This window comes from Ovis canadensis, chromosome 19 (assembly GCF_042477335.2).
Source record: "Ovis canadensis isolate MfBH-ARS-UI-01 breed Bighorn chromosome 19, ARS-UI_OviCan_v2, whole genome shotgun sequence".
In the NCBI taxonomy this organism is placed as follows: domain Eukaryota; kingdom Metazoa; phylum Chordata; class Mammalia; order Artiodactyla; family Bovidae; genus Ovis; species Ovis canadensis.
This window is the reverse complement of record NC_091263.1, coordinates 22193485-22206922: the sequence shown is the minus strand read 5'-3', so window position 1 is coordinate 22206922 and position 13438 is coordinate 22193485. Positions and strand designations below refer to the sequence as shown.

Here is a 13438-nt window from a genome sequence, read left to right as displayed (position 1 = left end):
GCGGAGGCTATGCGCCGCAAGTACTGAAGCCTGCAGGCCCTAGGGCCTGTGCTCCACAAGGGAAGCCACCACAACCAGAAGCCTGGGCACTGCAAAGAAGAGGAGCCCCCACTCTCTGCAACTAGAGAGAAGCCGCATGCAGCACCAAAGACCCAGCGCAGCCATAAATGAATGAATGAATCTTCTTTAAAAAAGATCCTTAAAAAAGAAAAAAAACTAACTTCATTTATAGGCAACATGACTGTCTGCAAAGAAAATCCAAAGTAATCAACAAAGAAAACTACTAAAACTAATGTGAGTCTATTCAGGTTGCAGGATAAAAGATTAATGTACAAAAATCAATCATATTTCGAGGACTTCCCTGGTGGTGTAGTGGCTAAGACTCCATGTTTCCAATGCAGAAGGCTGGAGTTCGAGCCCTGGTCAGAGAACTAGACCCTACATGGTGGCATGGCTTGTAACAGTTCACATACGGCAACTAACAGGTCCCACACACTTCAACTAAGATCCAGTGTGGCCAAATAAGTAAACAAAATTTTTTTAAATGGAAAAAATTTTTTTAAATCAATTATATTTCTATTTACCAACAACAAATGATCAAAATTTGAATTTAAAATGTCATTTACAATAATATTTCATAACACTTATCGGATACACACGACAAAAGATGTGCAAAATTTGTACATTGAAAACTCCATAACATACTGAGGGAAATTTAAAAAACACCTAAATATAAGGAGAGATAAGCCAGGCTTATCGGTTGAAAGGCTTAGTACTTCTAAGATGTCAAGTCTCTGCAAATTGATCTATGGATTCACCATCATCCTAATCAGGATCCCAGCAAGCTTCTTTGTAGAAATTGACAAGATGGGTCCACAATTTATATGGAAATGCAACTTACCTAGTATAGTTAAAACAGGTTTGAAAGATAATTAAGTTCAAGGACTAATAAAGCCTGATTTCAAGACTCATTATAAAGCTATAGTTATCAAGACAGTGTGGTCTGCTGTAAAGATAGACAATTCGATCAATGAAAAATACTGAGAGTACAGAAATAGTTCCGTAATTATTTGGACAAATAATTTTTAACAAAACTGTAAGAGGCAATTTGGTGGGAAATGGGTGGTCATTTCAACACATGGTGCTAAGAACTGAATGTCACAGACAAAAAAATGAGTATCAACCTACACCTCACACCATACACAAAAATCAAGTCAAAATGGATCACAGGTCTAAACTACAGAACTTCTAGAAACATATGAGAAAACCTTTATGGCCTTGAGTTAGGCAAAGATCTCATACGTAATACCAAAAGCATGATTCATAAGAAAAATACTGATAAACCGAACTACCTCAAAATGAAAAACTTCAAAAGACAGTTAAAAGAATACAAAGGTAAGCCACAGACTGGGGAAAAAAATGTGCAAAACATATCTGATAAAAGATTTATACTCAGAACATATTAAGAACTCACAAAATTCAATGGTAAGACAATAAACAATCTAACAGAAAAAAAAAACACGCAAAACAACCAACCAACCAAATATTAGAACAGACATTTCAGTAAAGACAATAAATGGACAGCAAAAATCACATAAAAAGACACTTAACAGCATTAGTCATGAGAGAAATGCAAACTAAAACCACAATGAGATACCACTGTTCACATCCACAGGAATGGCTGAAATGACAAAGACTGACCCACCAAGTACTGGCAAAGACTTAGAGGAACTGGAAGCATCATACACTTCTCGTGGGGATGTAAAATGGTACAATTTTTCGAGAAACATTTTGGAAGTTTCTTAAAAAGTGAAACACACACCTATCAAATGATCTACTCCATTCTACTCCTAAAAAAAATGATGGCATGCATCTTGCATGGAAACCTTTATGACAGCTTTATGCGTAATGGGTGAGAATTGGAAAAACCTGAATGCCCATAAACAGACGAATGAATAACTGCATTATATGCCAAACAGTGGACGCCTCCCTATCAATAAAAAGGGATGAAAAGTTACCGACACCCATAACAACACGGTGACTCTCAAAAACAATCATGTTACGTGAAAGAGGCCAGGCCGAAAGGAGTACGTGCTGTAAAACAGAAAACTTTACAAAAAGCAAGCTAACCCACAGTGACAGAAAGCAGATCGGGGTTTCCTCGAGATGAAGTAGAGAAGGGCTGGGAGAAGGGGTGATGACAAAGTCACCGGAGGAAAACTCCGGGACGTGCACACACTCAGTATCTGATTACAATGTAAACCGTGGGACGTGAACACACTCATTATCTTGATTACAATGTAAACCGTGGGATGTGAACACACTCAGTATCTGATTACAATGTTAGTTTCATGGGTACATTCATAATCTATATTATATCAAATTGTATACTTTAAAGAGGCACAGTTCCTTGTAGCGCCATTAAATCTCAATATTTAAAATCGACAGGACTTCATATCTAATGATGGAGCAGGAGTTACAGAGAACATATTCGCAAGACCCATGAGAATCGAATTTCAATCCACCATAATTACTGCTGTACTGCCAGTGCCTAAGTCAGTACTCGGTACAGTACAAGCTCAATCAACACTTGTAAACAAATCGCACCCCTCGCGCCACAGCGCGAACACACACGCGAGGGTAGGACAGAGGCCGAGGCTGATTCTAGGTGGTTTCAACCGAAACCTGGCGCGGAACAAAACTCTCCAGTCAGGATCCTTCGATTATGTTTATCACCATTTCTCACAGTGATCTGGGCTCACACATTAACGATTTATGTAGATATGGATACAGATTTCTGCTCTAAAATTCATGGTAAGCCAGTGACACCCTCAGCCTTACAGGACAGTTTTGCTACCCCTGGCTCTATCCCAAGCGCCAAGAGGAGAACGTGTCTCTTTGACAGTCCCCACTGACAATCACATCTTCACTTTCAGTTTCTTTAGTGGAAACACGATCAGACTTGCGTTTTCTGGTATAAGTTATCTTGGGACCTATTTGGTACATTTAGTTCAGTTCAGTCGCTCTGTCGTGTCCGACTCTTTGCGACTCCGTGAACCACAGCACGCCACGCCTCCCTGTCCATCACCAACTCCTGAAGTTTACCCAAACTCATGCCCACTGAGTCAGTGATGCCATCCAACCATCTCATCCTCTGTCGTCCCCTTCTCCTCCTGCTTTCAATCTTTCCCAACATCAGGGTCTTTTCAAATGAGTCAGCTCTTCACATCAGGTGGCCAAAATACATTTAAGCTTCCTGTTAAAACAGACTCAGTCTATTCCACTGATTTACAAAGCTTTTGAAGAAGCACAAAATTTTTCTGATGATCTGAATGTTTCGGTTAAAAAAAAAAAACCCACCTCTGCATTCCATAATATAGACAAAGTGTTTTGATCCTTAGAAAGTATCATGAATTGATTTTCTTAGCAATGGTGCAGCAGATGTTTCAATTACAAATTCTAGTATCTGCAATCACTACACACTGTACATTCTCACTGGAGGTCTGTGATTGACTATGCTATGGTATGGTTAAGTTTCCAAGAGGCAAAGACGATTCCAAGATTCTAAGGGGCAGTGTGTGTGTCCTAACTGAGCCAACCTCAAACAACACTAGAGGCCACAAGGGCAAAGACATACAGGTTTAATTACGTTCTGTCTCAAAAAAAGCTCAAAGCCATGTCCTTAACAGTGGAGTAATAACATTTCCAATAAATAACGGCTATCCAGGAAGAGGTGGGCAAGCGTTTGGCTGGATGGAGTGTATTACTAATGAGAATAAGGTGAATGTGGTAACCACATCCCATTACGGGTAAGCGAAATCCCAGGTTATGATAAAGAAATTTTTGAAAGAATTATTTCGTTAATTAATATAATTTATACAAGGTAGCTGTGATTATGAGAAGGCGCCTAGGAAGATGGGAAAGTGACGAAGAGAAGCGAGGTGAACTAATATGACTATGCGCCTGGCACTGCGTAATGTTACTTGACCCCCGTGCCATGCCCATGAAGGAGCTGTGACTGCCTCCTCTTACAGACGAGAGAACTGGCAGCAGAGTGAAGTGACCTGTCCCACGGCCACACCTCTGACCACACTGGAGCTCTCGGTTTCTAGTTCAGGGCTGCTGGCTCCAAAATCATGATAATCTCATTGCTCTAATGCAAGTTACACAGGAAGATTCGAGCAAAAGAAAAGCGAATAATACGCGTGGCTGATTTTTGCTGATGAGAAAGCCAGCTAAAAGCTGCCGTGACAGACTGGGTCACAGTGGACCGACTTACTTCAAGGAGGAATCTCCAACGCCAATACACCCTCGCAAGCTCAGCTTCCTCAGGAACCCACCACATCGCTTTGAGATGTTTTCCACCACTCGACCCTTCAATGGAGAAAGTTGAAAAAAATCTTATTCATGCTGCTTATCTAACAGCAAAATAACCTGAAGTTTAGGAGCTGAATATGTATTTCCAGATGTAACAGACGATAGTTCAGAACATTCTTCCAACACCCCACTTCTGCTCCTAGTGTATAAAAGGACTGCAAGCACTGAAAAAATGCTTTCAATTAAAACATTGAGTCTTTTTAAAAATCACACACTACTCTTTGAAAGCCTTGACTCTGGAGGTAGGCCTCCCCGAGCCAGGGCTCACAGCTACTCCACAAATTCTGAGGCTTTTTGAGGCCAGCTATGGCAACACTGGCTGCCGGGCAGAGACCTAAAACAACGTTGCTTAAAAAAAAAAAAAAAGAAAATCTATTTAAACAGTGAAAAAAAAGTGAAGTCACTCAGTCGTGTCCGACTCTTTGTGACCCCATGGACTGTGGCCTACCAAGCTCCTCTGTCCATGGGATTTTCCAGGCAATATGAAAATGCAACATAAAAGCTACCCCTCTTTCTTTTCAGCAATCCCCTATTTAAACACATTGCTTTAAAAAGGTAACCCTGGCTGGGTACTGGCAGATATATGAGAACACTGATTAAGCACTTCCACTTTTTCAGGCATGATTTTAATACTTTCTTGTATCTGTTAAGGCTCATTTAATATTCACAAGAACTGGTGCGGACTCCTCTTCCATGAACTAAGGAGAGAACATCTGAAATACAGGAAATCCCCTGGGATGCCTCTCAGTATTAACCTGCCCTAGGATTATAGTCAGCGGGAAACTGAAGCCAGTCCAAAGAGGACTACTCATGGCTTTGGGAATGGCCGTTTGGGTCACTCCACCAAACAAGGAGCCCCGGCCAGCTGAGGCCGGCCAGCTGAGGGGCCAGCTGAGGGCAAGAGGAGCACAGACAGAATATGAGGCAGAAGGCAGCTCTGAGCGCCAGCTCTGACCACACGCGCAGTCAGAGACTAGGAAGGCAACTGCTGTACTCTCTCCCTATTGTCACGAATGCGTGTGTACAGAACAAACATTTTTCTGTCCTTCCTGCCTCGGCCCCTTTCTGTGTGATGAGATGCAGTGACTTTGTATCACAGCAAAGTTCTTTCAATTCTGCATTCACGTGCTGAAGGCGCCGAGCGTCAGGAGGAATGAATATCACTCTAGGACTTCGCCTCTGCTTCTGAGGAGGGGCTTAAGCGTATTTTTGATTGTACACTGGATGGCTGAATCACATTAGGTGGAATCATGAGTTCATACTGTCTTTATGAGGAGGTTAAGTATGGTTTAAGGACAGGCCTAGGGGTGCAAGTTGGCAAGGGGTGAACTCATGATGATTAATTTCATGGTCAACATGACTGGGTCACAGAGTGTCAGTCCGTGACTCGGCCAACATCATTCTGGGTGTTGTCTGTAAGGGTTTCTGGATGAGATTAGCATCTGAATCAGCAGGCTGAGTAAAGCAGATTGTCCGCCCCAGCAGGGGTGAACAGAGCAAAAAGGGCTGACTGAGAGAGATCTCCTGCCTGATGGGCTGAGCCAGACACTGCTCTTTTCTGGCCTTTGGACCTGGGCTGAAACATCAACTCCTCTTGGGTCTCGAAACTGCCAGCTTTCAGACTGGAATTCACACGCTGGCTCTGCTGGCTCACAGGCCTTCTGACTCAGATGAGCTACAGCTCTCCTGGTCCTCCAGCTTGTGGACGGCACGTCTGGGAACTTCTCAGCCTCCATCATCACATAACCCAATTCCTCATAAGGAATCTCTGTGTCTGTATCTATATACACACACGAAATCTTACTGGCTCTGCTTTTCTGGAGAATCGAGACTAATACAGGGTGGATTCAATATCTTCATTTTGCAAATAAATAAAATAAATGGTTAAATTGCCAATATTACACTTCAATGAGTGGCAGAGTTGGGATTCATATCAAGTTTTTGTGACTCTAAAAGCTGTGTCCTCTGCATGATAACCACACCCACAAGGCAGGAAATATTGAAAAGGCCATTTTGTTTCATTTGTAATACTATCATCCTTACTTTACGAAACAGCTATCTTGACACTGAACTCTAAGCACTAAGAGTCCACTAGCACACATCAAACCACAGTATTACAGAAGCAAGATTCACACAGACTGGCTAACAACTTAAGCTGAAAATCCAAATTCTGATCTTGCTGGTGGCTTTATTTATGCTTTCTTGAGTCCTACCTATGTTAATAATTAGTTTTTGAGCCAAAACTCCAGACACCTTTAAAATAAACTTGTCAGTCGCAGGGAAAAAAAAAAGATTATGAGTTGGAAACCCAAGATAAATATCTAAATACTGAATAAACCTACAAAAATAGCACCACACCAATGTCTACAAATAGAGCACATCATTCTATTTTCTCCATTTCAAGTCAGTCACACTTATACAAACTTCCTGCTCTTCCTTCTCTGGAGCAGAAGTTTTTATATTGGAATTTTAAAAATTACATTCAGAATTTTCTGTTCCACTGTTTCTAAATAAGAGAAAAAAAAATTAGCAAATCTTTTTCAGATGCAAATTCCAGTCAGCGACACTGTGTAATATCCATTAGAGAGTATGCTATAGGTAAGCATTTTAGAAAGAAAGGCATTACAGAAAAATAAGGCCTAACAGAGGAGCCTTTGGACTTCCGACTTTCAGATAGGACTATCTGGTTATTTCTCATTTTTGGCCTCACAGACTCTTAATAACCATGAAGACAACAAAATGTTCAGCTCTCAAAGGCATGGAAAACGCCTAAACATCAGGGAAACGACACTTACTCAGGAGACAGCGATGCCCAGGGAGAGGCCGGACACACACCCGCCACCTGCATGCGCTCTTCTGCCTTTTCTCTGAGATTCAAATCACGAAACCCACTGTTCAAGGTATCTACTCTCTCTCTGCTTACTAGGTGAGTGACCTTGGGTAAGTGACTCCAACTTTTTGTGCCTCAGTTTCTCCCATTTGGTGTTTCTGAGAAGGCTAAATTAATACACAGAAAGTACTTAGAAGAGTACCCGGCACACGGTAAATAATACTCTTAGTATACCAGTCCTGCTCCCTGGCACTTTCTCTCTTCTCTCAACAGACCCACTTTTGTCCCAAACAAACGAATCTGAGACCACAGTTTATCCGTGGGATGCTTCCCAGGGTGACCACCCAGAGGTCCTATTAGCATCCACGGTTGGTGGTGGTTTAGTTGCTGAGTCATGCCCAACTCTTGCGACCCCATGGACTCTAGCCCGCCAGGCTCCTCTATCCATGGGATTCTCCAAGCCAGAATACTAGAGTGGGTTGCCATTCACTTCTCCAGAGGATCTTCCTGACCCAGGAATCAAACCCGGGTCTCCTACATTGCAGGCAGAGTCTTCACTGACTGACCTAGGAGGGAAGGACCCGTTATTTGTCTACGGGAGACCCCATACTCGGTTCAGAATCCAACCTGGATTCACAGTGCTGGCCCAAAGCGTGGACTAATTAGTGTTAGACTATATTCTTCACAGGTAGCTCTCTATGTGTGTGGTGAGCCATGACCTGGTCTCTTTAGTAGAAGCTGGGCTTTCCTGGTGTGGGAGACTTGGTTTCAACCAACCCCTGGGTTGGGACGATCCCCTGGAGAAGGGCATGGCAACCCATTCCAGTGTTCTTGCCTGGAGAATCCCATGGACAGAGGAGCCTGGTGGGCTGTAGTCCATGGGTTGCAAAGAGTCAGACATGACTGAGCAATTAACACTTTCACTTTAGTGGAAGTACTCAAGTATTTATGCAATGCATTTATACAGCTGCAGTCAGCTAAAATAGTGAGATCAAATAATGTACAAGGTAGTGATATTTACGTGAAACAGCACTTTTTTCCTTGGCACACTGTGTGGCATGCAGAATCTTAGTTCCCCAACCAGGCAACGGCACTGGGTGCACTGAGTCTTAACCACTGGACCGCCAGGGAAGCCCTGAAATAGTACTTTTTTAATATCTGAATTGAAAAGCTTTTTATGTGCCTTCCAAAAAGCTGCAGTTTGGAAAAATCAAAGAAAACTGAAGAGATGACTAAAAAAGAAAAAAACACCCACAGGAAAAAAATGCTTACAATTTTTTTTAAAACAATGACTCTCCTTCGCCCAGAAGAAATGACCACAATTTTTAGAATTTAATATTCTCCTCAACATTGCTAAGTAAACACAATGAACAAAGCTCTATAGATTATCAGTTCAAAGGGGAAATATATGTCAGCATGTCTGGGAGGGGCTCTGTTGTAATCATTAAGTCTGGAAGGAGTTTTAAACAATTCCTGACTCAGGGACCACAGTTCAAGCCAACAACTAGCGTTTATCTTTCCAGGGAGCCTGGGAAAGCCTTAGGCCCCTGCCCCCTGCCAAGCTCAGAGCACAGCAACCTGCGTGGAGGCTGGAGGCCGAGTGTGGTCAACCTTGTGCTCAGCCCTGCCTCCTGCAGCGGCGTCTGCTTCACTGGGTTAGATGGCTCCAGGACAGGCATCAACGACTCGATGGACGCGAGTCTGAGCAAACTCCGGGAGATGGTGAAGGACAGGGAAGCCTGGCATGCCGCAGTCCATGGGGTCGCAAAGAGTCAGACACGACTGAGCGACTGAAAAGGCAAGCAGCAAGTGCCCACAGAAGGAGGGGATAGGCCTCCACATCTGGCCATTAGTTCTTGGTAACACTATCTCCCTGTTAAACATATTTCCTCATCCACTAAAAAAGACACAAAATATATAATAAAAACATTGTGAACATGCTACATGAGCAAGTGATTTAAAACACAATTCCACTACACTGAGTTGACTAAACTAGAAATCAGCAAGGTTTTACTAACAATGGGCAGATAATAAAACTTTAGCATCTCCAGACCCTTAAAATAGTACTCTAGACAGTTACTATGTGTAGTACTCTTTATTACTTCCCTGTTTCTTTTTGGTTAGAAATGCATATTTAATATTAAAGTTGTTTAAAGAAAAATTTTCTCATTTGATCTGGTTTACCATTCTTTTTTTATTAATAGTTTATTATTAGCTTCTTTATTAGTTTAACTGGCAGATATAATCAAAGGACTCAGAAGAAAAGTGACATTATATTACTAACCGTTTGCCAGGCTGAATCTTTAACCCAGGGAGCTTTGCATATTTTTTTACATTCCGTATTTGGTTAATTTGACACAAATTAGAACTCCCGATTCTAGAAAGGCTCAACTGTACTCAGATTAAGCAGGAAAATATCTAATTGCTATTGCCTAAGAATTCACAAGCACTGTGCTCTCAAGTGGGGGAGTAAGCAGTATTGAACAGTGTTGTTGTTTTGAGGCTTCCCTGGTGGCTCAGAGGTTAAAGCGTCTGCCTGCAACGTGGGAGACCTGGGTTTGATCCCTGGGTCGGGAAGATCCCCTGGAGAAGGAAATGGTACCCCACTCCAGTATTCTTGCCTGGAGAACCCCATGGACAGAGGAGCCTGGTGGGCTACAGTCCACGGGGTCGCAAAGAGTCGGACACGACTGAGCGACTTCACTTTCTTTCCTTTCTTTCACTTTAGTCCCTTAGTCATGTCCGACTCTTTCGTGACCCCCATGGACCACAGCCCACCGGGCTGGCTCCTCTGTCCATGGGATTTTCCAAGCACGAATACTGGAGTGGGGTGCCACTGCCTTCTCCAGGTGGTTTACCATTCTTAAATGAAGACATTTACATATTTCCAGGTACATACACCAGGATCCTGGAATTATAAAGGCTCTGAAGATTACTCCCCTTCCTTATTTTCTAAATAATAAAACCAAGGCACTGAGAGAGTACACGCCTTGCGCGGCTGAGTTGGAGGGACACCTCTATCTCCAGCCTCCCTCCGGGGCTCGTGCCTCTGCCATTTCTCCATCCCTATTGCTGAATGAGAATTCTCAGCGGAGTTCTCAGGTCAATACTTGCCAAGAATCTCCTAAGACTAAAGCACTGAACCAAGTTTTAACAATACAGGGGTGAGGCTTTGGAAAGCAGAGTGGTAAAGCTCAGACTGTAAACATGAGTAAGGGGTGAAGTAAAATTCGGTCACTGATAAAGCAAAGAGTAAAGCACAAGCAGAATTTTGGTCTTGAATGCAAATACCTCCCAGGTGTTTTTCTTCTCTATCCCACCTTGGCGGCGTAACATTAAATCTAAACGCGGTAAATGAAAGGGCAGGAGAGAGTGAGCAGTTGACTTATCTTTTAAAAAATCTTTAGTGTAAAGCAGGTTAACTTACCTCTACATCTGTTTGAAAGTTGAAAAGGTCTATTCTTTGCCAGTTGCTTCCATCCAGGGCTAAGATGTTCCAAGCCTGGGAGGTTGGGAGGGATTAGGGTGAAAAAGATAAATTTATTGAGACTGTTAAAGTCTTGATTCAACTTTTCTATTTCCAAACATTTATTCTTGATAGATATTAAGTCAATAATCAAATGTGGAATTATAATAATACTGTTATGTTAAATATAAAAAATGATATTTTAATTTTTAACTGTTTACTTGAATGAAACTCATCCTCATTCTAACAAAACTTGATTATTTCTTTTTTACCATTTATTTCTTTTAATTGGAGGCTAATTACTTTATATGATTATTTCTTGATTACAAACCTGGTTAACACCCTACCTTGGAAATCTGTGCACATCGGCACAAGGTTACTATATCCAAGAAGGAAAATATTCTAGGAAGAAAGGGGAAAAAGCACAAAAGTGAGATGGTATTAACATTTTAGAATATCTACAGTTGAAAGATAAAATCTAGTGTGCCATCTGCATATTAATAACTTTTTTGAGATTTCTCAATTCATAATACACAAGAACACTATAATTTTACCTCACTACTGTGAAATATTAAATCTTTGCACATTCCAAAGTTGTTCTAGAAACATTACACAAATTCCCTTAAACCAGAACTCATTAAACTTTTATTTCTCTTGTTCTAAATCACAGACATGGGACAGTAGGTCATAACTTGTTCTGTTCAAAGACCAATCTCACCTGCCAGACACTGAGCTAGTGAGAGCAGGCCCCTCCACAAGTGCAAACTCCCCTTTTGGTAGGAGACGTACCCAACAGGCTCAGGCGCCTGAGGCTCACACAGTATGGCCAAGAAAAGCTCCGCGACAAAACCCACTTGCTTTTTATGTTTTTGTCCACAGGGCAGAAAGATGGAGCTCATTACCTGGAAAGGTCTATAAATGACCAGTTTTTCCTGAGCAAAAGCCAAGAAGCTATAGAAGGTAGGAAAGACAGGGAAAAAGAAAAGAAGAGAGGAGTAACCTAAAACCTAGTGGACACTGTCAGCGTGGCAGGGTCGGAGAGAGCGCCGGACGTTCTGGCAGCAGAGCTGAGTTGCTGACCACAGAGCGGCATAATAGTTGCATGCGCCTCAGCGCTCAGCAGTAACAGCTGAAAACAAAAAGCAGCTTTCCTGGGAGAGGAAGAGTGAATGGCGATGCAGTCAGGTACAACAGGGTCTCAACCCCCACAGCACCCGAAGTTAGGTGGGACAGTCTGTGCCTGTGTGTGTGGAATGGGGAGGAAAGAGAGAGGGCGAACAGCCACCTGTAAAGTTCTTTAAAACTTTTCAAAGGTAACAATCAGTGGTGAGCTGAAAACCCACAGGCTTGGGGAAGACAGTAGGTCCACAGACCACCAGAGCACTGGCCTACAATAAAGCACCCACAAGCAGCACTACAGGACTTGTGATGGTGCAGATAATGTTCTACTGTGTAGACTCCTATCATTTTCTAGGGAAAAGCAAAGGAGAGAAGCATAAGGGCTGCGTTAATCTTAAAAGACTCAATGCAACTTTGTACATAGGAAAATGCTGGTGGGGAAAATGTGTACCAAATATACACACACACATATAATAAACATATTTCAGGGTGTCTGTACACCTAGAATACATTGCTTCCATGGTGGCATGTCTTGCCCCACCAACTCAAATGTCTGTGCTCTATGCCCTATGACCATTCCCAGTGAGCCACAACTGATCACGAGCTCACTGAAAGGCCAAGACCAGAGAGGGAGGCATGGGAATGCTACCCATGCATCATGCTGCACAGCAGCACCCGTTCTAGACTACAAGCTGAAGGCAGAGAGGGGTTAGCTAACTTTCCCTTGAAAACATTCCTCGACAACGTGCCACCTTGGAGACCACACACTCTACCACCTCTCAGTTACAACAGCAACACTGATAACCGTGTGCTTGAAAATCTTAAGCTAGCCACTGTTTACGTTAGTCATTTAATTGTCACAGCAATGCTACGAGGTGCTATTACGCTCTCCATTTTACACATAAGAACACTGAGCACCTCCCAAGGGCCACACAGATAGAAAGAGCAGAGCCAGAATTTGAACCCATGGAGTGCAGCTTGACAGCCCATGGCCGTGATGCTACACAAAGATACAGCTACTGTTCGCGCAGGATTAGGCCGGATGCTCAACTGCACAGCAGATGAGGCAGCCTGTGCTGAGCAAGCATGCTGTATGGAAACTGCATCTATAAAGCTAGACTCACACTAACTCACCCAAGACGCTGACACGTCCAGATGCAGTGAGAGCCAACAGCGGGAACACAAGTTTGCGCTCTTATCTCGTGCTCACTGCCCAGCGCTGCAGCTGCTGATGGAGAAGCACGCCGCCTTCACTCTTTATCCTATCCTCCCCACACCACCACCACATGTAGCTGCATTTGCACACACAGGCACGCTACCACTCCCAACTGCCCCGGAAGCCAAATTCCTGCACCACGTTTCAGTGAAGGAAACAAATGCCCTGAACGACAGAGCCTGGGACGCTGGCAACAGACGCAGAGTCAGCTCAAGGGGTAAGAGTTTCAAAGAAGAGGTTAAATACTCAATTTGCATCAAACTTCAAAACCTAACGTTTTCCATTTTTTTAATGAAAACTTGGGCTTGCTTCCATGAAGATAGTTCCTATCAACTTAAATACACAAAGTAACTATGAACAATTTCAAAACTTTTCTTTTGGAAATTGCTTCCTACCTCAAATGTGATAACCACCCTTTGTTAGGAGAGCC

General features: G+C 42.8%; 1 protein-coding gene across 5 annotated transcripts in view; it reads right to left on the bottom strand.

Moving 5' to 3' along the window:
• The window catches only part of FBXL2 (F-box and leucine rich repeat protein 2), a 94204-nt gene that overhangs the window by 39449 nt on the left and 41317 nt on the right, over positions 1–13438 (bottom strand). For all 5 annotated transcript variants that reach the window (XM_069562060.1, XM_069562061.1, XM_069562059.1 and 2 more), the window contains exons 3-5: positions 11021–11075; positions 10635–10709; positions 4280–4374 (exon numbers count right to left, since the gene is read on the bottom strand). In XM_069562060.1, the coding sequence (XP_069418161.1) occupies positions 4280–4374; positions 10635–10709; positions 11021–11075 (225 nt within the window). The remainder of the gene's footprint in view (positions 1–4279; positions 4375–10634; positions 10710–11020; positions 11076–13438) is intronic.